We start from the raw sequence: 25183 nt of genomic DNA, 5'->3' as shown, positions 1-25183 counted from the left end.
AAGGGGAGTTGAGAGTGACAGCCCTTGACATCAAGGCTGCGTTTGACCGAGTGTGACATCAAGGAACCTGATCAAGACTGGAATCAATGGGTTTTGGAGAAAACGTTCCAGTGGTTGGGGTTATACCTGGCACAACGAAAGATGGCTGTGATGGTAGTGGTCAGTCATCTCAGCTCCAGGACATCTCTGCAGGAGTTCCTCAGGGTAGTGTCCTAGGCCCAACCATCTTCAGCTGCTTCATCAATCACCTTGCCTCCATCATAAGGTCAGAAGTGGGGATGTTCGCTGATGATTGAATAATGTTCAGCACCATTCGTGATGCCTCAGATACTGAAGCAGTCCATGTTCAATTGAAAGATCTGCACAGTATCCAAACTTAGGCTGACAATTGGCAAATAACATTTGTGTCACATTGCGAAATATTCTGCCAGGCTATGCCCATCTACAATAAGAGACAATCTAACCAACATCCCTTAACATTCAACAGTGTTACCATCACTGAATACCCCACTATCAACATCCTTGGGGTTACTATTGACCAGAAACTGAACTAGGGGAATTACCACATAAATACAGTAGTTAGAAGAGTAGGTCAGAGGCTAGGAATACTGTGGAGAGTAACTCACCTCCTCATCCCCAAAGCCAATCCACCATCTCCAAGGCATAAGTCATCCTCGAGCCTGGATGGGTACAGGTACAAGAACATTCAAGAATTCACTTCCTGAGGGCATTGTGAGCCAACCTGCACCAAGTGAGCTACAGCAATTCAAGAGGCAGCTCACCACCACCTTCTCCAGGACAATTAGGGACAAGTGATAAACATTGCCAGCCTGTGATATCCATGTCCCATGAATGAATAGAAAAAAAGATGTTTGGAAATAAGATGAGAAGAAATTTCTTCACCCAGAGGATGTTGAGCCTTTGGATGTCTGTGACATAGAGAGCAGTTGAGTCCAAAACATTGGGTGTTTTCAGGAAGGAGTTAAATATAAGCCAGGATCACATTGAGTAGACAGGCAGGAGGCTGGAAGGACACAGCAATCAAGGAAGCATCAAGTGGTGCAGAAGTCAATGTTCGGCTATAACCCTTCTGCAGTACTCTGATCATATTGAATGGCAGAACAGGTCTGAAGGGCTGATGACCTACTCCTGCTCCTGTTTTCTATGTTACTGTGAGAAACTGAAAATATTAGTTGCGGGGCCGGTCTGCAAGCTGATTGCATGCAATACAAAGTTAAAATCACACAACACCAGGTTATAGTCCAACAGGTTCAATTGGAAGCATTAGCTTTCGGAGCGCTGCTCCTTCATCAGATGATTGTGAGCCACCTGATGAAGGAGCAGTTCTCTGAAAGCTAGGCTTCCAAATAAACCTGGTAAAAACAAGGACTGCAGATGCTGGAAACCAGATTCTGGATTAGTGGTGCTGGAAAAGCACAGCAGTTCAGCCAGCATCCGAGGAGCAGGAAAATCGACGTTTCGGGCAAAAGCCCTTCAGGAATAGAGGCAGAGTGCCTGCAGGGTGGAGAGATAAATGAGAGGAGGGTGGAGTGGGGAGAAATAAACCTGTTGGACTATAACCTGGTATTGTGTGATTTTAACTTTGTACACCCTAGTCCAACACCAGCATCTCCAAATCATGCATACAATACAGTGTCCTTTATTTTGGCTCCAACTACAGATTTTGTGTTCGTGTATTGGATATTCAGTATGACTGAACTTTGAGTGACAATTTTTTATTCTGTTTTCTTTTCGGGTTTTGTATAGACATTGATGAATGTGCAGAGGGCTTTGTTCACTGTGACAGCCGTGCTAATTGCATCAACCTTCCTGGATGGTACCATTGTGAATGCAGGGACGGATACCATGACAATGGTCTGTTTGCCGCAAATGGAGAGACATGTGAAGGTCAGTGTATTTAAAAAAAGCTTCTAATTTTACTAGTTCTCACCAGAGAACTTCCACCATCCATTAAGTTGAAGGAAATGGAGCAAAATCTCTAATGGACAGAGCTCTATGGTGGCAGAATATTTCTGAAAGCTATTGCATTACAATTGTTATTAGCAATTTAGCAGCTATATTAGTCAAAGTGAATCATTTAGTAATCACAAAGCATTGTGGCATGGACACTCTAATAATGTGAAATGCACTGGATAGATGTCAGTTTACAATTGCTTTTATTGTACTGTATTGAAGCTGTAATTACATCAAAGTGTAATCATAATAAGGGAAACCATTGTTGCCTTTAAAAAAGGTTAATTCCATGTTAAAGATCTCACTGTCTCAGAATCAATTACACGTTTCGTTGGAGTGTTTAGGGGATTGAATATTGTGGGGTGAATTAATTTAAAATTTGGAAGCTTTTATGAGGGAGAATTATTGATTTCTTCTGCAGAGGAAGCATGGTGGCTTCGTGATTAGCACTGCTGCCTCACAGCACCAGGGCCCTGGTTCGATTGCAGCCTTGGGTCACTGTGTGTAATTTCCCCTCTTGTCTGTGTGGGTTTCCTCCAGGTGCTCTAGTTTCCTCCCACAATCCAAAGATGTGTAGATTCCATGCATTAGTCAGAGGCAAATGGACAGTGGTCGGGGAATGGGTCTGGGTGGGTTACTCTTTGGAGGGTCAGTGTGGACTTGTTGGGCTGAATGGCCTGTTTCCGCACTGTAGAGATTTATTTTAATTGAAAATGCTCGAAAAAACAAATGTGTGAGTGTTTTTTCACAGATATTGACGAATGTGGAACCAGGAGACATACTTGCACCAATGACACTGTTTGCTTTAACCTGGAAGGAGGTTATGATTGTAGATGTCCTCACGGGAAAAACTGTACAGGGGACTGTGTTCATGAAGGCAAAATAAAGCACAACGGACAGATCTGGGTTTTAGAAAATGATCGCTGCTCAGTCTGCTCATGCCAGGTGAGTTTATCTTTCAAATATTATGCTGCCTTCTCCTACTCTCAGTCAAACACGTTTTAGGACAAGGGGGCATAGCCTCAAAATTAGGGGCTGCAGATTTAGGACTGAATTAAGAAGGAACTTCTTCACCCAGGGGGTTGTGAATCTATGGAATTCCCTGCCCAGTGAACTGGTTGGTGCTACTTCAGTAAATGATTTTAAAGCCTAGGTAGTTTTTTTTTGAGCAATGATGGAATTAAGGGATTCGGTGAGAGGGTGGGTAAGTGGAACTGAGGCCAACAAAAGATCAGTCAAAATCTTATTGAATGGCGGAGCAGGCTAAAGGGGCCAGATGGCCTACTCCTGCTCCGAGTTTTTATGTTCTCACGTTCTTATTTTTTCCTCCGATGCTAGCCATTGCCCTGTTGGTTACACTGTAAGTCGGAAAGTTGTGGAATCAAAGCTCACTGCAGAGTGAAAAGAATCTGTGATGACGCTTCAGTGTTGATAGTGCCACCTAAACCAAGTCCCTCTCTGCCCTCTTTCCTGGGTCATTCTCGACCAAACCCCAAAGTGGTGATTAACTACAGTGATTTTCATGAGCACCATCGCCTCCCCATAATTAAACCAGGCAAAACAAGTAACTTTACTATACATCCAATTGATTTGTTTACAAGCATAACATCGAGGCCAGCATTTATCGTCCATCCCTAATAATCCAAATTTCACCCACAGTGGGGCTGGAATCATATGGAGGACAGACCACAGTAAGAATGGCAGATTTTCCATTCTTAAAGGATATTAGTGAAGCATTTTATGACAATGGTTACCATCAGGCTAAGTTTCTCATTGAAGTTAAAAATCACACAACACCAGGTTATAGTCCAACAGGTTTATTTGGATGCACTAGCTTTCAGAGCGCTGCTCCTTCATCAGATAGCTGTGGAACGGGATCATAAGACACAGAATTTATAGGAAAAGATTATAGTGTCATACAACTGAAATTATATATTGAACAAACCTAGATTTTTGTTAAGTCTTTCATATAATGTGTCTTATGATACCATAGGAGCAGCACTCCAAAAGCTAGTGCTTCCAAGTAAACCTGTTAGACTATAACCTGGTGCCGTGTGATTTTTAACCTTGTCCACTCCAGTCTAACAATGGCTCCTCCACATCATTTCTCATTGAACTCAGATTTCACCACATGTCCACACAACATTAACCTGCCATTCTGAATGAATAGCCGAGTGATATTATGGCACTATGGCACTATACTACCCTACTATATTTTGCATATCCAAAGCAACTTAAAAGATTCAAAAGCAATACATAATTAGAGTCATAGAGTCATAGAGATGTATAGCATGGAAATAGACCCTTTGGTCCAACCTGTCCATGCCGACCCGATATCCCAACCCAATCTAGTCTCACCTGCCAGCACCCGGCCCATATCCCTCCAAACCTTCCTATTCATATACCCATCCAAATGCCTCTTAAATGTTGCAATTGTACCAGCCTCCACCACATCCTCTGGCAGCTCATTCCATACACGTACCACCCTCTGCGTGAAAAAGTTGCCCCTTCGGTCTCTTTTATATCTTTCCCCTCTCACCCTAAACCTATGCCCTCTCGCTCTGGACTCCCTGACCCCAGGAAAAAGACTTTGCCTATTTACTCTATCCATGCCCCTCATAATTTTGTAAACCTCTATAAAGTCACCCCTCAGCCTCTGATGCTCCAGGGAAAACAGCCCCAGCCTGTTCAGCCTCTCCCTATAGCTCAAATCCTCCAACCCTGGCAACATCCTTGTACACCTTTTCTGAATCCTCCAGGGAGGAACTTATGAGGCATTAATAGTTCATGACAGGGAGAGAAAAAAATAATGCAGTAAATGGATTGGACAAAGAACTGGCTCAAAGGTAGGAGACAGAGGGTGTCAGTGGAAAGTTACTTTTCAGACTGGGGACCTGTGATCAGTGGTATGTCACAAGGATTGGTGTTGGGTTCACTGCTTATAAATGATTTGAATGTGAACATAGGAGATATAGTTAATAAGTTTGCAGATGACACCAAAGTTGGAAGTGTAGTGGACAGTGAAGAAAATCTCCTCAGAATACAATGGGATCTTGATCAGATGGGCCAATGGGCTGAGGAGTGGCAGATGGAGTTTAATTTAGATAAATGTGAGGTGTTGCATTTTGGAAAGGCAAATCAGGGCAGGACTTATACACTTAATGGTAAGGTCCTGGAGTCATTGAAATGCAGGTTCATAGTTCCTTGAAAGTGGAGTCTCAGGTAGACAGGATAGTGAAGAAGGAATTTGATTATGCTAGTCCTTTTTGGTCAGTGCATTGAGTGTAGGAGTTGGAGTCATGGTTGGTCACTTTTGGAATACTGCATTCAATTCTGGTCCCCCGGTGTTAGGAAGGATGTTGTGGAACTTGAAAAGATTCAGAAAGGATTTACAAGCATGTTACTAGGGTTGAACGGTTTGAGCTATGGGGAGAGGCTAAATAGGCTGGAGCTATTTTCCCAGGAGTGTGAGAGACTGAGGGGTGACCTTATAGGGAGTTATAAAATCATGAGGGACATGGATAGGGTAAATAGACAAGGTATTTTCCCCAGGGTAGAGGAGTCCAGATCTAGAAGGTATAAGTTTAAAGTGAGAGGGGAAAGATTTAAAAGGTACTTAAGAGGCAACATTTTACCACAGAGAGTGGTACGTGTATGGAATGAGCTGCCAAAAGAAATGATGGAGGCTGGTACAATCACAACAGTTAAAAGGCACCTGGATGAATGGGAAGGATTTAGAGGGATATGAGTCAAGATTAGAGTTGTGCTGGAAAAGGACAGCAGGTCAGGCAGCATCCGAGAAGCAGGAAAATTGATGTTTCAGGCCAAAGCTCTTCATTAGGAATGGTGATGATGAACGGCTTTGGCCCGAAACCTCGATTTTCCTGCTCCTCAGATGCTACCTGACCTGCTGTGCTTTTCCAGCACTACACTAATCTTGACTCTAATCTCCAGCATCTGCAGTACCCACTTTCACCTTAGAGGAATATGAGCCAAGTGCTGGCAAACGAGACCAGATTAATTTAGGATATCTTGTCGGCATGGATGAGTTGGACCAAAGGGTCTGTTTGCACATTGTACATCTGGTGATTTGCACCAGGGCCATTGGTCCTTGCTAATTGAACTTTGGCATCTCAGTGATGTCACCTTGTCTCCCTGCACAATCGGAGCATGTACATGATGCTGAGGAACTGGGTGGTTGGGGAGCAGTTGTCTGAGGAATCCCTCCATGTGGACGATAGAAATCAGCTGCACCAGGAGCTGTGAACCATCATGGAGTGTACTGCTGTTGCCGAAGGAGCCAGTGTTTGGTTTGTATTGTGAGGGTGAGCTTCAGCCTCTGTTTGATTTGTTGGTGTTTGTTTCCTGTGGCTGGAACTAAAAGTGGGTGTTTGGAATTGGTGGCCTGTCTGTGATGTTCCCCTCCCGGGCAATAACAAGATGCAGGTGTCAGTGGGCATTGGGGACGGATTGTGGTGGCTGAGAGAGGGAGTTTGGACAGGATGTAGTTAAGGGCAGGTTAAACTATGTGACCTGCTGGTTAAACAGTAACTAGGGTGAACGGAAGTGATTGTGTGTGAGTGTGTGAGGGAGTGTCAGCCATACCAGCTCTGTGTTGTAGGCAATGTGGCTTTGTATCTAGTGTACCATACCATTGGCGGTGAAGAGCAACATCAGATTGCTAACATTTGTCTGAGGTATTCAGGCCGTTCAAAGATGGTGAGGGGTATCCAGAATATATCCAGTGAGGGGTAAGTTGTTCTAGGAACAGCATGTATTCAGATGGCAATAGAGATGGACATGAAGAATACCATCAGGGAAGGGTAACCAAAAGAGAAAATGCTGGAAAATCTCAGCAGGTCTGGCAGCATCTGTAAGGAGAGAAAAGAGCTGACGTTTCGAGTCTTTGTCAAAACTTTGACAAAGGGTCAGTCAGACTCGAAACGTCAACTCTTTTCTCTCCTTACAGATGCTGCCAGACCTGTTGAGATTTTCCAGCATTTTCTCTTTTGGTTTCAGATTCCAGCATCCGCAGTAATTTACTTTTATCAGGGAAGGGTAGGTCATTTATGAGGTGCATTTGGTAAGAAGCAGTGGGAAATCCTGCTAGGCCTCCCAGTGAAAACCCCTCCAAAAAACTTGATTTAACTCACACTTCGCCAAAAAAAATAAGCTTCAGCCTATAATCTACACCCTCTATGATTAACTCCTTTGCTTTGCTACAGTCTATCTCCAGCTCCGTCTTGGTCCTTGTTGGAAGCAAGGAGCTTTCCCACAAATCATTTTCTTAAAAAGCCTACTTTTGACAGGGACCATCACCTCATCATGAAATATAGGCGTTTCACCAATGTGAGCAATATGTTGGGATAATAATTGTTAAAGGTAGACAATAATGTAAAATTGGACTTGTGAATCTATAACAAGGGGATGCCTGTGATGATTACCGGCAAATTAAGGCTGAAGTTAGAAATATCTTCACAGGTGGGTTACCAATTAAATGTAATACTTGCTGACAGGATGGCACTATGAACTAGAAAATACAGGGTCCCTAGAGACAAAACTCACTTGAAGGATTGGAGAATGGATATAATGCAATAATTATCACAAGTGAGTGAACGTAAAACATCATGAACATTTAATAAATGTCTTGGAGAGAAAATGACAGAGTTGTTTGTGAAGAGGAATGGAGAGGAATCCTAATTCCACTTCTATGTTTGTGAGCAGATTCATGCTTTCACTTCTCCTGGTTCTGTCAAAAAAATCATCGACCTGAAACGCACACTCTGTTTCTCTCCCCACAGGGGTTTGCTGACTCTCTGAGTATTTCCAGCAACTTCCGTCCTTATTCTGGGTCTTTCACTGCCTGGCTTCATAGGCATCTATATTGTTACAATACCCTGGGATATCTCTAATGTCCATGTCTAACTATCAATTAACCATTAGAATTTCCATTAAGCAATGTTTTATTGGAGACTTTGGCTCATTGCACAGTTCACGACAGCTACAAAAACAAAACTTCCTGGGAAAACTCAGCAGATCTGGCAGCATTTAAGATCCATCCGTGGAATTCAGAAAGGTGTGGATACTGGAGAGGCATTCTGGAGCAGCATGGATCTTAATCTCAAAGGAAGAAGACATTTGGATAAGTACATGGATAGGAAAGGGTTGGAGGGATATGGGCCAAGCACAGGCAGGTGGGACTGGTTTAGTTTTGGAACATGGTCAGCATGGACTGATTGGACCGAAGGGTCTGTTTCTGTGCGGTATGACTCTATGTCTCTAAAAGCAGCATGTAGGTTCAGGCAAAGGTTGGGAAGAGGTCATTTACCTGGTGTTGAACAAAAAAAAATATGATTTCTGTCCAAGAGAATAAAGATCCAATATCAATGTGGAGGGGCATCGAGAGTTGTGGAGTACAGGTTGATAGTTCCTTAAATGCCATCAATGCCTCCTCTCTTGTTCAGCATTTTTTTTTGAAATAGGATATAAATTGGGGGAAAGATTTGGTATTGTTCTTTCTGGTTTAAATTCACTTTAATTCATAATGGAAGATTTTGATTTATAGAAAACCTTCCATGATGTTCAGAGATCTTCAAGGTTTTTGTGAAGATTTGTAAAGTCCTTTACGACCATTTAAGAATTTTATGGAGTACAATCATTGTTATAAGGTAGGAGAAACAACAATCAGCATGAATTTAGCAGAGACCATAAGGTGTCAGAGCGGAAGTAAGCAATTTGGCCCATCGAATCTCTCAGCTGTTCATTGAGATCACAGTTGGTCAGATACCATCAACCCAATTGTCTTGCTTTTTCTCCATTACTTTTGATTCCCTAGCTGATTAAAAGTCTTGACCCTGAGTATATTTAATGACGAAGCCTTGACAGCCCTCTACAAGTAAAGAATTCAACAGATTCACTATCGCCTGACAGAAGAAGTTACTCTTCATCTCTGTGATAAATGTGCAGCTCCTTATTCTGAGATTATACGCTCTGGTCTTAGATTACCCCACAAGGGGAAACAACCTGCCCGTATTTACAGTGCCAAGTCCTCTAAGAACCTTTTATGTTTCAATAAGGTTATCTCTCACTCTTCTAAACTCCAATGGGTACAGGCCCAACCAACTCAACCTCTCCTCATGAGATAGGCCCTTCATACCTGGGGTGATCTAATTGAGGTCCAGAAGAAATTAACAAGAAAAAAACAGGGTAGATAAACTATTTCCACCAACTGAAAATTCGAGAATCAGGGGCGTGAAGTAGGAGTTAGGGCCAGGCCATTCAGGAGAGATGTCAGAAAGTATTTCCTCCATTTCTTCCTCTCATGTCATCCCTTACACCAACACCCTCACTGGCCTGGCTGAACTGGTCCTCACCCTCAACAACTTCTCCTTCCAATCCTCCCACTTCCTCCAAACCAAAGGGTCAGCTATAGGTACCTGCATGGAGCCCAGCTATGCCTGCCTGTTTGTCGGAAAGTTCATCTTCCGCAGTTACACTGGCACCACCCCACACCTGTTCCTCCAATGACTGTATCAGCGCTGCCTCGTGCTCCCACGAGGAGTTGAACAGTTCATCAACTTTACCAACACATTCCAGCCCGACCTCAAATTCACCTGGACCATCTCAGACACCTCCCTCCCCTTCCGGGACCTCTCCATCACCATCTCTGGTGACTGACTAACCACAGACATATACTACAAGCACACCAACTCCCACAGCTACCTAGACTACACCTCCTCCCACCCTACCTTGTGTAAAAACGCCATTCCTTGTTCCCACTTCCTCCGCCTCTGGATGACCAATGCCACCTCAGAAAGTCCCAGATTGCCTCCTTCTTCCATGATCACAACTTCCTTTCCCATGTGGTTGACGATGCCCTCCAGCTCATCTGCTCGACTTCACGCACCACCGCCCTTGAACCCCACCCCTCCCAGCGCAACAAAGACAGAACCCCCGCCACCCTCCCCCACCCCAGTCCTTACCTTCCACCCCACCAACCTCCGCATGCATTGCATCATCCTCCACCACATCCACCACCTCCAAATGGACCACACCACCAGAGATTTATTTCCCTCCCCACTCTTATTAGCATTCAAAAAAGACCATTCCATCTGCAACTCCCTCGTCAGGTCCACATCCCCCACCAGCCCACACCCCACTTCTGGCACCTTTCCCTGCCACCGCAGAAAGTGCAAAACCCATGCCCACACCACTCCCCTCACCTCCATACAAGGCCCCAATGGATACTTACATGCATCAGAAATTTACCTGCACCTCTCCCAATGTCATCTACTGTATCCGTTGTACCCGGTGTGGTCTCCTCTACATCAGGGACACAGGACACCTTCTTGCAGATCATTTCAGAGAACATCTCTGGGACACCCACACCCACCAACCCCACCACCCCTGAGGCTGAACACTTCAACTCCCCCTCTCACTCCATCAAGGACATGCAGGTCCTGGGCCTCCTCCACCGCCAAACCGTTACCACCCGATGCCTGGTGGAAGAACACCTCATATTCCACCTTGGGGCCCTGCAACCACACGGAATAAATGTGGATTTCAACAGTTTCCCCATCTCCCCTCCCCCCACATTATCCCAATCCCAAGCCTCTAACTCGGTACTGCCTTCCAGACCCATCCATCACTGCCCCCTCTGATGTATCACCTTCTCCCTCACCTTCATCCACCTATCGCTTTCCCAGCAACCTTTCCCAACCCCCCCCACCCCACCCCGTCCCATTTATCTCTCAGCCCAGGTCCACTAGCCTCATTCCTCATGAAGGGCTTATGCCCGAAACGTCGATTCTCCTGCTCCTCGGATGCTGCCTGACCTGCTTTGCTTTTCCAGCAACACATTCTCGACTCTGATCTCCAGCATCTGCAGTCCTCACTTTCTCCATGTTAGAAAGCACGTCAACACACAAAGAATAGTGGGTGGCACAGTGGTTAGCACTGCTGCCTCACAGCGCCAGAGACCCGGGTTCAATTCCCGCCTCAGGCGACTGACTGTGTGGAGTTTGCACGTTCTCCCCGTGTCTGCGTGGGTTTCCTCCGGGTGCTCCGGTTTCCTCCCACAGTCCAAAGATGTGCAGGTCAGGTGAATTGGCCATGCTAAATTGCCCGTAGTGTTAGGTAAGGGGTAAATGTAGGGGTATGGGTGGGTTGCGCTTCGGCGGGTCGGTGTGGACTTGTTGGGCTGAAGGGCCTATTTCCACACTGTAATGTAATCTAATAGTAGTGGTTTGGAACTCTCCTTTTCAAATGGTAGCCGATTCGATTGTTAAATTTAAATCTGAGACAGACACATTTTTATTAGGAAAGATATCAAGGGATATAGGCCCAAGGCAGGCATATGGAGTTAGGCCATTGAGCAGCCATTGAGCAGCCATGATCTCATTGAATGATGGAACAGGTTTGAAGGGCTGAATGGCCTACACCTGCCCCTATTTTTTATGCTTTCACCTCTGCCCTCTCTAGCCCACACACATTGTCCTTCCGGGAGGCTGAAGGACATGCCACCAGATGCTGTGACCCTGGATGAGGAGGTGGGGAAGGCAGCGTGGTGACCAGTGTGGGACAGATGGTAGCCTCCTTGAAGGAGCTGTTCACCGTTCTGCGCCTCTTTGTCATCACCACCACCTGCCAGATCTCCCCAGTCCAAACCTTGGGAACTCCCTCCTTTAACAGCATTGAGGGTGAACCTACAGCACATGCACTGCAGGGGTTCAAGAAGGCAGCTCACTACTACCTTCTGAAGGGGCAATTAGGGATGGACAGTGAATGGTTGCTCGACCAGGAACACTCACATTCCTTCAATGAGTAAGGAGAAGTTGATGATTTGGGATGGAAATTGAAATCCCTGAGGGTGAGAAGCCTGACTGCTAAGGTTGGGGGTCCAGCAGCATGGGTTCAACTCCTCTATCGGCTGAGGTAACCATAAAGGTCACATCTTCTAACCACACTCCTTTCCTGAGGTATGGTGATGCCCAGGTGAAACCACCACCAGAGACCTGCCCAAGGGTCTGATCGGGCTATGGAACGTTAACTTTTGAGGGCAGGAAAATCATTGTCGAGAATGAGGATTTTAAATAAGAGAGGAGAAGGTAAAAAGCAGGTGACCTTCTGACAAGGGCCTGGAGAAGTTTCTAAAATGGCAACAGAATCTTCACACAGTCAGCCATAATCCTATTGTATGGAGAGGCAGGATAGAGGGGCTGAATGGCCTACTCCTGTTCCTATTTCCTATGGTCTTATTTGTTTCATCTTGTTCATCCATGGAATATCTACGTCACCAACACCGTCAATATCTTGCTCCCAGTAAACATTATTGCTAAAATTAAGTCTTTTACAGGAACAATTAAGGCTCAATCAGAACTACATAACAACATTGCAAAATCTGGCAAAATTTCTAGTTTAGCGACTTTTACTGTTCTTATTCTGCCTTGGAGCTGTAAGTTGATGTAATTAACAGTCTAATGGCTTGTGTCATGAAAACAACATATTGCAGCTTATTGACTGAGTTCAATTTGGGATATGTTGGAAAGAATTTTAACGCTGTTATTGTTAATCACAGATTGGCGGAAAACTGTGCGTTCAGCATATGTTACAACCTAATTACAGAAGTGTGATAGTAGAGTCATTTTTCAACAGAGTGACTGATTTATTGATACAATCCGTCAATGTTCAGCTTTATTTGACCTGTTTCCAACTCCGGCAGTCGAGAATATAATTTTAACCTTACAGGAGATGTATTTGATTTTCAATGTGAATTATGCAAAAGGTAAATAAGATCAACTCATACCTTTCCATTATTTATGTTTATAAGCAAAGGGGATGGCAAGCAGAATAATGAACCATGCATTTTACATTTGAAGTATTAGAACAAAGAACAGTACAGCACAGGAACAGGCCCTTCAATCGACCAAATCGACAGATGACATGTTTCTAAACTAAAATCGTTTTGCAGTCCATTTTCTGGATGTCGTGCTCCAATAATTTTACAAAAAATAATTTTACAATTGTAAATGGATTAGATAGGTAGTGACAGAGAATATGTTTCCTATCATGAGTTATTCAGGTACAAGGGTATATCATTTTAAAATCAAAGCTGGATGATGGAAGAGAAGCTGAAGTAGCACTTTCCACACAAAACGTAATCAACATCTGGAATTCTCTTCAGAATACAGAAATTTGGCAACACAGGAACCAGGAGCAGGTGTAAGTAGCGAGTCTGCTTCAGGACATGGCTACGACTCGCCACCACAGCCACATCGCCTTCCTCTCTGCCCTAGAGCGTGTGTAGTCTGTTCAACCCCTCGACCTTGCTCCACCATGATTGTCAATACAATCATGGCTGATCTCATCACAGCCTCACCTCCACTTTCCTGCCTGCCCTTCATAACCCTTTAACCTTGTAGTTAACTTGGAATGAGGTTAGCCAGGTGGAGCTCAATGAGTACGAGATCCCTGATTGGAGCTGTTAGTCTGGGCTGTTAAACAGGAGTCTCAGGGGTTCTCCTCACTCTAGGGACTGGCTCGGAGCTAGCTGGTCACAGTCTGTGAACTGTGCACATGGAAATAAAGGATCATTTGGTGATGGGATACCTGCCTCCATGGAGTTATTTCAAACTTGTTACCAATTAAAAACCTGTCTATCGCCTCCTTAAATTTATTTAGTTTTTTCATTGAGCCTTTTCAGTCTCAGTACTCTTTTAAAACATTCCTCATTGACTATGCTTCTGTTACAATGTCTCTTCATGTAGTTTTGATCAAATTTGATAAGGGATTTAGATGAAATGTGGTAGATTTAGCTTTACATAAAATGCTTTAGATTATGTTAAAGACATGACATAGACAAAAACGTGATCTTGAGGTGCAGAGCAACTGAGGGATGATTGCCTCACTCTTCTCTTGTATTCCTAAATATTCACAGTCCATTCTCCCAGCCTTTAATCAGACTATTCAATGGGAAAACTTGCATAAGAAAGTTAGTACAGAGGAAGCAATAAAACTTGATCTGCAGAAATCCAAAATGTTGGGATGTTGCTGTAGTTAAAGGAGAAGCCAATTTTGCTTGATGCTATCTGTGTCCTGTTGGTGGTAGATTAGATTCCCTACAGTGTGGAAGCAGGCCATTTGGCCCGCCAAGTCCACAGGCAAGAGTAACCCACCCAGACCCATTAGGGGCGGCATGGTGGCTCATTGGTTAGCACTGCTGCCTCACAGCACCAGCGCCCTAGGTTCAATTCAGCCTTGGGCGACTGTGTGGAGTTTGCACATTCTCCCCGTGTCTGCGTGGGTTTCCTCTGGGTGCTCCAGCTTCCTCCCACAGTCCAGAGATGTGCAGGTTAGGTGAATTGGCCAAGCTAAATTGCCCATTAGTCAGATGGAAATGGGTCTGGGTGGGCTACTCTTCGGAGGGTCAGTGTGGATTTGTTGGGCCGAAGGGTCTGTTTCCATACTGTAAGCAATCCAATCTAATTAGATGATTAATCATTAATGATTTATCCATTTTCAGACCTTTCAGTTTTTCTAGCACCTTCTCCTTGGTGATGGCCCCCCTCTCTGCACCCCACCCCCGCCCGACTCTCTTGAATTTTTGGGATATTACTCACGTTTTCCGCCATGAAGGCTGACATAAAGTACTTGTTCAGCTCCTAAGCCATTTCCTTATTCCTCATTACTATCTTTCCAGCAGCCTTTTCCATCAGTCCAATGTCCACTTTTGCCTCTCTTTTGCCCTTTATATACCTAAAAGAATTCTTGCGAGGTAAATTCCAGGACTGTCTCCCTGGCCGGTCTCCGCCCGGAATGGCTGTCTGTGCACTGCTCCGGGGCTGCTTCCCCACTCACTGTTCTGGGTCTCGCAGCTCACACACTGCTCTGCCTGTTGCTGGTCTCGGATTTGCCTCCAGTGCTAAGGGGAGGGAAGAAGGAAAAAAGACAGAGTACGAAAGAAAGGAAAAGAACAGGGAGAGCAGAGGGGTTCCAGCAGGAGTGTCCTACTCTGCTGCCACCTTACTGCTGTTTGAGTGGTTGTGGTGATTCACAGCTTGCCTGTTCACTCCAGCATTAAACAATCATAATCAAAGGGGAAGGCAGGACCACTGCTATAACACACTGGAATGGATGGGACAAACTTGTAACTCTTGTTCTGTTGGCTTTAAGCAAGAGTTCGCCCAGTCAAAAATAAGGAGAATGTGAGGACTGCAGATGCTGAAGAAGGGCTTATGCCCGAAACGTCGATTCTCCTGCTCCTCGGATGCTGCCTGACCTGCTGCGCTTTTCCAGCAACACATTTTCAGCCCCAGTCAAAAATAAACCCACTTTTTTAAAAAAAAGACAAAATCAATGGTAAATTATTGTACAGTTGATAAAACACAGCCCAGACCATCACACAAGCCAACCTCCCATCCATTGACTCCATCTACACCTCTCGTTGCTGTGGAAAGGCAACCAACATCATCAAAGACTCCTCTCACCCCAGTTATAATCTCTTCCAATCTCTCCCATCAGGCAAAAAATACAAAAGCTTAAACACACATGCCAACAGATTCAAGAACAGCTTCTTCTTCGTATTAGACTCCTGCATGGGCCTCTCAAATTTCAAATCTGATGTTGATCTTCCTTCTTTGCAGCTGTAACTTTGTGTTCCTTGCTCTGTTCCATCACCCTATGTTCTTGGTATGGTATGATTTGCCTGTACGGCACACAAAACAAAAACAAAACTTTTCACTGTACTTAGGCACACATGACAATAATAAATCAAATCAAAGTCTGTAAGAAAGCTCCTATTGCACTTGACAAACAGTAATACTATCTGCTCTATCAATTTATTGCTTTTATCCCACAACAGACTGGCTCAGTGCTGTGTCGACGGATGGTCTGTGACTGTGAAAACCCTACAGTGGATCTTTTCTGTTGCCCTGAGTGTGACCCACGACTAACCAGTCAATGCCTGAATCAGAAAGGAGACATGACCTATAAAAGTGGAGACTCTTGGGTGCAGGACTGCCAGCAGTGTCATTGTGTGGTAAGCCATAGGCTTGTTCAGATATTTGCGACACTCCTAAATAAGTACGCAAGTTCCTTCATTAAATTTAACACATTGATATAAAATAGGCTTGCACAGATCTCAAAAGAAGCTGCTACGAGGAAAGTAATTCCAAATACTGTATAGAAAATGAGTTAAGTTCATAAATCATTGAAACGTGGAACTTGATTATTGTATGATGGAGTGGAAAAAGCAGCTGATGTTGTACAAAGTAAAGTATATTACCTTTTGCAGCCTTATATAACATTACAATAGACATTAGAAACATTGCTTTCACACTATTTTTGTGCTCTGAACTGTAAGTTTCTTCAGTCACAAAGCCGTTATGCCACCATGCCATTCATCATCTCTGTTTGCTTTCTCTTGTATTCACTCATGGGATGTGGGTATCGCAGGCTGAGACAGCATTTCCTGACCATCCCTCAATGCCCATGAGAAGGCTGGGGTGATCTACCTTCTTGAACCATTGCAGTCTATTTGACTTGCAAATGAAGTTATATGGTCTGCTTTCAAAGTTGAAGGCTCAGGCATTAAGTCAGAATATAGTACACGACAGGATCAGTAAGGGAGGCCATGAACACCTGACCATATTTGCACATTATAGGGGCAATACACAAGGTTAAAGGGTTGTCACTACTTATTATTAATGTACAGCACAGTCAACGTCATTGGTCAGAGTTCACATAAAATTGCCTGCAATCTGTGTGGAAGAGCTTTGTATTAAATGTTGTTTCTTGCTGTCTAAATTGCAATCATACAGGACATAGACTGAGCATTAGTGTATGGGTATTCATTTCAGATCATATCAGTTGTCAAACATATCGACATTGGCTGGGATTTTCAGAGGTAGGAAGGACTTCAGGTCTGAAAGCTGGACTGGAATATGGAGAAGCGAGCCAGTTTGGTGGGAGACAGGACTCACAAGTACACTATATGCACACTTGTCAATTAAGGCTTGCACCACCAGGAGTGGTGGCCACTGTTGGTACTACACACAGAGGAAGCGAACTCAGCAATGGGTGTCAGGGTTTAAAAGCACGACACACCAGCTAAATCATGTCCACTCCCTCTAGCAGGGTGCAGTACTGTCACCACTGCAGCATAGCAGGGTGCAGTACTGTCTCCACTGCGGCATAGCAGGGTGCAGTACTGTCTCCACTGCGGCATAGCAGGGTGCAGTACTGTCTCCACTGCGGCATAGCAAGGTGCAGTATTGTCTCCACTGCGGTATAGCAGGGTGCAGTACTGTCTACACTGCGGTATAGCAGGGTGCAGTACTGTCTCCACTGCGGTATAGCAAGGTGCAGTACTGTCTCCACTGCGGTATAGCAAGGTGCAGTACTGTCTACACTGCGGTATAGCAAGGTGCAGTACTGTCTACACTGCGGTATAGCAAGGTGCAGTACTGTCTACACTGCGGTATAGCAAGGTGCAGTACTGTCTACACTGCGGTATAGCAAGGTGCAGTACTGTCTACACTGCGGTATAGCAAGGTGCAGTACTGTCTACACTGCGGTATAGCAAGGTGCAGTACTGTCTACACTGCGGTATAGCAAGGTGCAGTATTGTCTCCACTGCGGTATAGCAGGGTGCAGTACTGTCTCCACTGCGGTATAGCAAGGTGCAGTACTGTCTCCACTGCGGTATAGCAGGGTGCAGTACTGTCTCCACTGCGGGATAGCAGGGTGCAGTACTGTCTCCACTGCGGCAAAGCAAGGTGCAGTACTGTCTCCACTGCGGTATAACAGGGTGCAGTACTGTCTCCACTGCGGGATAGCAGGGTGCAGTACTGTCTCCACTGCGGTATAGCAGGGTGCAGTACTGTCTACACTGCGGTATAGCAAGGTGCAGTACTGTCTCCACTGCAGCATAGCAGGGTGCAGTACTGTCTCCACTGCGGTATAGCAGGGTGCAGTACTGTCTCCACTGCGGCATAGCAAGGTGCAGTACTGTCTCCACTGCAGCATAGCAGGGTGCAGTACTGTCTCCACTGCGGCATAGCAGGGTGCAGTACTGTCTCCACTGCGGTATAGCAAGGTGCAGTACTGTCTCCACTGCAGCATAGCAGGGTGCAGTACTGTCTCCACTGCGGCATAGCAGGGTGCAGTACTGTCTCCACTGCGGTATAGCAAGGTGCAGTACTGTCTCCACTGCAGCATAGCAGGGTGCAGTACTGTCTCCACTGCGGCATAGCAAGGTGCAGTACTGTCTCCACTGCAGCATAGCAGGGTGCAGTACTGTCTCCACTGCGGCATAGCAGGGTGCAGTACTGTCTCCACTGCGGTATAGCAAGGTGCAGTACTGTCTCCACTGCAGCATAGCAGGGTGCAGTACTGTCTCCACTGCGGTATAGCAGGGTGCAGTACTGTCTCCACTGCGGTATAGCAGGGTGCAGTACTGTCTCCACTGCAGCATAGCAGGGTGCAGTACTGTCTCCACTGCGGCATAGCAGGGTGCAGTACTGTCTCCACTGCGGTATAGCAAGGTGCAGTACTGTCTCCACTGCAGCATAGCAGGGTGCAGTACTGTCTCCACTGCGGTATAGCAGGGTGCAGTACTGTCTCCACTGCGGTATAGCAGGGTGCAGTACTGTCTCCACTGCAGCATAGCAGGGTGCAGTACTGTCTCCACTGCAGCATAGCAGGGTGCAGTACTGTCTCCACTGCGGTATAGCAGGGTGCAGTACTGTCTCCACTGCGGTATAGCAGGGTGCAGTACTGTCTCCACTGCAGCATAGCAGGGTGCAGTACTGTCTCCACTGCGGTATAGCAGGGTGCAGTACTGTCTCCACTCCGGCATAGCAGGGTGCAGTACTGTCTCCACTGCGGTATAGCAGGGTGCAGTACTGTCTCCACTGCAGCATAGCAGGGTGCAGTACTGTCTACACTGCGGTATAGCAGGGTGCAGTACTGTCTCCACTGCAGCATAGCAGGGTGCAGTACTGTCTCCACTGCGGTATAGCAGGGTGCAGTACTGTCTCCACTGCAGCATAGCAGGGTGCAGTACTGTCTCCACTGCGGCATAGCAGGGTGCAGTACTGTCTCCACTGCGGCATAGCAGGGTGCAGTACTGTCTCCACTGCGGCATAGCAGGGTGCAGTACTGTCTCCACTGCAGCATAGCAGGGTGCAGTACTGTCTCCACTGCGGCATAGCAGGGTGCAGTACTGTCTCCACTGCGGCATAGCAGGGTGCAGAACTGTCTCCACTGCGGTATAGCAAGGTGCAGTACTGTCTCCACTGCAGCATAGCAGGGTGCAGTACTGTCTCCACTGCAGCATAGCAGGGTGCAGTACTGTCTCCACTGCGGCATAGCAGGGTGCAGTACTGTCTCCACTGCGGCATAGCAGGGTCGCAGAACTGTCTCCACTGCGGTATAACAGGGTGCAGTACTGTCTCCACTGCGGCATAGCAGGGTCGCAGAACTGTCTCCACTGCGGTATAGTAGGGTGCAGTACTGCCTACACTGCGGCATAGCAGGGTGCAGTACTGTCTCCACTGCGGTATAGCAGGGTGCAGTACTGTCTCCACTGCGGTATAGCAGGGTGCAGTACTGTCTCCACTGCGGCATAGCAGGGTGCAGTACTGTCTCCACTGCGGCATAACAGGGTGCAGTACTGTCTCCACTGCGGCATAGCAGGGTGCAGTACTGTCTCCACTGCGTTATAACAGGGTGCAGTACTGTCTCCACTGCGTTATAACAGGGTGCAGTACTGTCTCCACTGCGGTATAGCAGGGTGCAGTACTGTCTCCACTGAGGTATAGCAGGGTGCAGTACTGTCTCCACTGCGGCATAGCAAGGTGCAGTACTGTCTCAACTGCGGTATAGCAGGGTGCAGTACTGTCTCCACTGCGGTATAGCAGGGTGCAGTACTGTCTCCACTCCGGTATAACAGGGTGCAGTACTGTCTCCACTGCGGTTTAGCAGGGTGCAGTACTGTCTCCACTGCGGTATAACAGGGTGCAGTACTGTCTCCACTGCGGTATAGCAGGGTGCAGTAATGTGTCTACTGCAGTATAGCAGGGTGCAGTACTGTCTCCACTGCGGTATAGCAGGGTGCAGTACTGTCTACACTGCGGTATAGCAGGGTGCAGTACAGTCTCCACTGCGGTATAGCAGGGTGCAGTAATGTGTCTACTGCAGTATAGCAGGGTGCAGTACTGTCTCCACTGCGGTATAGCAGGGTGCAGTACTGTCTACACTGCGGTATAGCAGGGTGCAGTAATGTCTCTACTGCGGTATAGCAGGGTGCAGTACTGTCTACACTGCAGTATAGCAGGGTGCAGTGATGTCTCTACTGCGGTATAGCAGGGTGCAGTAATGTCTCTACTGCGGTATAGCAGGGTGCAGTACAATCTCCACTGCGGTATAGCAGGGTGCAGTACTGTCTCCACTGCGGTATAGCAGGGTGCAGTACTGTCTACACTGCGGTATAACAGGGTGCAGTACTGTCACCACTGCTGTATAACAGGGTGCAGTACTGTCTACACTGCGGTATAGCAGGGTGCAGTACTGTCTATACTGCGGTATAACAGGGTGCAGTACTGTCTACACTGCGGTATAGCAGGGTGCAGTACTGTCTACACTGCGGTATAACAGGGTGCAGTACAGTCTCCACTGCGGCATAGCAGGGTGCAGTACTATCTACACCGCGGCGTAGCAAGGTGCAGTACTGTCTCCACTGCGGCATAGCAGATTGCAGTACTATCTCCACTGCGGCATAGCAGGGTGCAGTACTGTCTCCACTGCGGTATAGCAGGGTGCAGTACTGTCTCCACTGCGGTATAGCAGGGTGCAGTACTGTCTGCACTGCGGAATAGCTGGGTGCAGTACTGTCTCCACTGCGGTATAACAGGTTGCAGTACTGTCTCCACTGCAGCATAGCAGGGTGCAGTACTGTCTCCACTGCAGCATAGCAGGGTGTAGTAATGTCTCTACTGCGGCATAGCAGGATGCTGTACTGTCTCCACTGCGGTATAGCAGGGTGCAGTACTGTCTCCACTGCGGTATAGCAGGGTGCAGTACTGTCTCCACTGCAGTATAGCAGGGTGCAGTACTGTCTCCACTGCGGTATAGCAGGGTGCAGTACTGTCTCCACTGCGGAATAGCAGGGTGCAGTACTGTCTCCACTGCGGTATAGCAGGGTGCAGTACTGTCTCCACTGCGGCATAGCAGGGTGCAGTACTGTCTCCACTGCGGTATAGCAGGGTGCAGTACTGTCTCCACTGCGGCATAGCAGGGTGCAGTACTGTCTCCACTGCGGTATAGCAGGGTGCAGTACTGTCTCCACTGCGGTATAACAGGGTGCAGTACTGTCTCCACTGCGGTATAGCAGGGTGCAGTACTGTCTACACTGCAGCATAGCAAGGTGCAGTACTGTCTACACTGCGGTTAGCAGGGTGCAGTACTGTCTCCACTGCAGTATAGCAGGGTGCAGTACTGTCTCCACTGCGGTATAGCAGGGTGCAGTACTGTCTCCACTGCGGCATAGCAGGGTGCAGTACTGTCACCACGGCAGTATAACAGGGTGCAGTACTGTCTCCACTGCGGTATAGCAGGGTGCAGTACTGTCTACACTGCAGCATAGCAAGGTGCAGTACTGTCTACACTGCGGTATAGCAGGGTGCAGTACTGTCTCCACTGCAGCATAGCAAGGTGCAGTACTGTCTACACTGCGGAATAGCAGGGTGCAGTACTGTCTCCACTGCGGCATAGCAAAGTGCAGTACTGTCTCCACTGCGGTTAGCAGGGTGCAGTACTGTCTACACTGCTGTATAGCAGGGTGCAGTACTGTCTCCACTGCGGTATAGCAGGGTGCAGTACTGTCTCCACTGCGGCATAGCAGGGTGCAGTACTGTCTACACTGCGGTATAGCAGGGTGCAGTACTGTCTCCACTGCAGCATAGCAGGGTGCAGTACTGTCTCCACTGCGGTATAGCAGGGTGCAGTACTGTCTCCACTGCGGTATAGCAGGGTGCAGTACTGTCTCCACTGCGGTATAGCAGGGTGCAGTACTGTCTCCACTGCGGCATAGCAGGGTGCAGTACTGTCACCACGGCAGTATAACAGGGTGCAGTACTGTCTCCACTGCGGTATAGCAGGGTGCAGTACTGTCTACACTGCAGCATAGCAAGGTGCAGTACTGTCTACACTGCGGTATAGCAGGGTGCAGTACTGTCTACACTGCTGTATAGCAGGGTGCAGTACTGTCTCCACTGCGGTATAGCAGGGTGCAGTACTGTCTCCACTGCGGCATAGCAGGGTGCAGTACTGTCTACACTGCGGTATAGCAGGGTGCAGTACTGTCTCCACTGCAGCATAGCAGGGTGCAGTACTGTCTCCACTGCGGTATAGCAGGGTGCAGTACTGTCTCCACTGCGGAATAGCAGGGTGCAGTACTGTCTCCACTGCGGTATAGCAGGGTGCAGTACTGTCTCCACTGCGGTATAGCAGGGTGCAGTACTGTCTCCACTGCGGTATAACAGGGTGCAGTACTGTCTCCACTGCGGTATAGCAGGGTGCAGTACTGTCTCCACTGCGGTATAGCAGGGTGCAGTACTGTCTCCACTGCAGCATAGCAGGGTGCAGTACTGTCTACACTGCGGTATAGCAGGGTGCAGTACTGTCTCCACTGCGGTATAGCAGGGTGCAGTACTGTCTCCACTGCAGTATAGCAGGGTGCAGTACTGTCTACACTGCGGTATAGCAGGGTGCAGTACTGTCTACACTGCAGCATAGCAAGGTGCAGTACTGTCTACACTGCGGTATAGCAGGGTGCAGTACTGTCTCCACTGTGGCATAGCAGGGTGCAGTACTGTCTACACTGCGGTATAGCAGGGTGCAGTACTGTCTCCACTGCAGCATAGCAGGGTGCAGTACTGTCTCCACTGCGGTATAGCAGGGTGCAGTACTGTCTCCACTGCGGAATAGCAGGGTGCAGTACTGTCTCCACTGCGGTATAGCAGGGTGCAGTACTGTCTACACTGCAGCATAGCAGGGTGCAGTACTGTCTCCACTGCGGTATAGCAGGGTGCAGTACTGTCTCCACTGCGGTATAGCAAGGTGCAGTACTGTCTCCACTGCGGTATAGCAGGGTGCAGTACTGTCTCCACTGCAGCATAGCAAGGTGCAGTACTGTCTACACTGCGGAATAGCAGGGTGCAGTACTGTCTCCACTGCAGCATAGCAGGGTGCAGTACTGTCTACACTGCGGTATACAGGGTGCAGTACTGTCTCCACTGCAGCATAGCAAGGTGCAGTACTGTCTACACTGCGGAATAGCAGGGTGCAGTACTGTCTCCACTGCGGCATAGCAAGGTGCAGTACTGTCTCCACTGCGGAATAGCAGGGTGCAGTACTGTCTCCACTGCGGTATAGCAGGGTGCAGTACTGTCTCCGCTGCGGTATAGCAGGGTGCAGTACTGTCTCTACTGCAGAATAGCAGGGTGCAGTACTGTCTCCACTGCGGTATAGCAGTGTGCAGTACTGTCTCCGCTACAGCATAGCAGGGTGCAGTACTGTCTCCACTGCGGTAAAGCAGGGTGCAGTACTGTCTGCACTGCGGTATAGCAGGGTGCAGTACTGTCTCCGCTGCGGCATAGCAGGGTGCAGTACTGTCTCCACTGCGGTATAGCAGGGTGCAGTACTGTCTCCACTGCGGTATAGCAGGGTGCAGTACTGTCTCCACTGCGGTATAGCAGGGTGCAGTACTGTCTCCACTGCGGCATAGCAGGGTGCAGTACTGTCTCCACTGCGGTATAGCAGGGTGCAGTACTGTCTCCACTGCGGTATAACAGGGTGCAGTACTGTCTCCACTGCAGTATAGCAGGGTGCAGTACTGTCTCCACTGCAGTATAGCAGGGTGCAGTACTGTCTCCACTGCAGTATAGCAGGGTGCAGTACTGTCTACACTGCAGTATAGCAGGGTGCAGTACTGTCTACACTGCAGTATAGCAGGGTGCAGTACTGTCTACTCTGCAGTATAGCAGGGTGCAGTACTGTCTCCACTGCAGTATAGCAGGGTGCAGTACTGTCTCCACTGCGGTATAGCAGGGTGCAGTACTGTCTACACTGCGGCATAGCAGGGTGCAGTACTGTCGCCACTGCGGTATAGCAGGGTGCAGTACTGTCTCCACTGCGGTATAGCAGGGTGCAGTACTGTCTCCACTGCAGTATAGCAGGGTGCAGTACTGTCTCCACTGCGGTATAGCAGGGTGCAGTACTGTCTCCACTGCGGTATAGCAGGGTGCAGTACTGTCTCCACTGCGGTATAGCAGGGTGCAGTACTGTCTCCACTGCAGTATAGCAGGGTGCAGTACTGTCTCCACTGCGGTATAGCAGGGTGCAGTACTGTCTCCACTGCGGTATAGCAGGGTGCAGTACTGTCTCCACTGCAGTATAGCAGGGTGCAGTACTGTCTCCACTGCGGTATAGCAGGGTGCAGTACTGTCTACACTGCAGTATAGCAGGGTGCAGTACTGTCTACTCTGCAGTATAGCAGGGTGCAGTACTGTCTCCACTGCAGTATAGCAGGGTGCAGTACTGTCTACACTGCAGTATAGCAGGGTGCAGTACTGTCTACTCTGCAGTATAGCAGGGTGCAGTACTGTCTCCACTGCAGTATAGCAGGGTGCAGTACTGTCTCCACTGCAGTATAGCAGGGTGCAGTACTGTCTACACTGCAGTATAGCAGGGTGCAGTACTGTCTACTCTGCAGTATAGCAGGGTGCAGTACTGTCTCCACTGCAGTATAGCAGGGTGCAGTACTGTCTCCACTGCGGTATAGCAGGGTGCAGTACTGTCTACACTGCGGCATAGCAGGGTGCAGTACTGTCGCCACTGCGGTATAGCAGGGTGCAGTACTGTCTCCACTGCGGTATAGCAGGGTGCAGTACTGTCTCCACTGCAGTATAGCAGGGTGCAGTACTGTCTCCACTGCGTATAGCAGGGTGCAGTACTGTCTCCACTGCGGTATAGCAGGGTGCAGTACTGTCTCCACTGCGGTATAGCAGGGTGCAGTACTGTCTCCACTGCAGCATAGCAGGGTGCAGTACTGTCTACACTGCGGTATAGCAGGGTGCAGTACTGTCTCCACTGCGGTATAGCAGGGTGCAGTACTGTCTCCACTGCAGTATAGCAGGGTGCAGTACTGTCT

At 47.7% G+C, this 25183-nt stretch overlaps 1 protein-coding gene across 1 annotated transcript in view; it reads left to right on the top strand.

The window, feature by feature from the left end:
* Positions 1 to 25183, top strand: part of LOC122559324 (protein kinase C-binding protein NELL2-like) — a 360484-nt gene that overhangs the window by 310952 nt on the left and 24349 nt on the right. The window contains exons 16-18 of the mRNA XM_087997004.1: positions 1768 to 1908; positions 2726 to 2919; positions 15833 to 16009. Of these exons, the coding sequence (XP_087853130.1) occupies positions 1768 to 1908; positions 2726 to 2919; positions 15833 to 16009 (512 nt within the window). The remainder of the gene's footprint in view (positions 1 to 1767; positions 1909 to 2725; positions 2920 to 15832; positions 16010 to 25183) is intronic.

This window comes from Chiloscyllium plagiosum, unplaced genomic scaffold, assembly GCF_037043375.1.
Source record: "Chiloscyllium plagiosum isolate Xiang-an unplaced genomic scaffold, Cpla_swu_hap1 HiC_scaffold_19, whole genome shotgun sequence".
Lineage (NCBI taxonomy): Eukaryota > Metazoa > Chordata > Chondrichthyes > Orectolobiformes > Hemiscylliidae > Chiloscyllium > Chiloscyllium plagiosum.
Note: the sequence above shows the minus strand (reverse complement) of the source record. Positions and strands in the feature narration are given on the sequence as shown.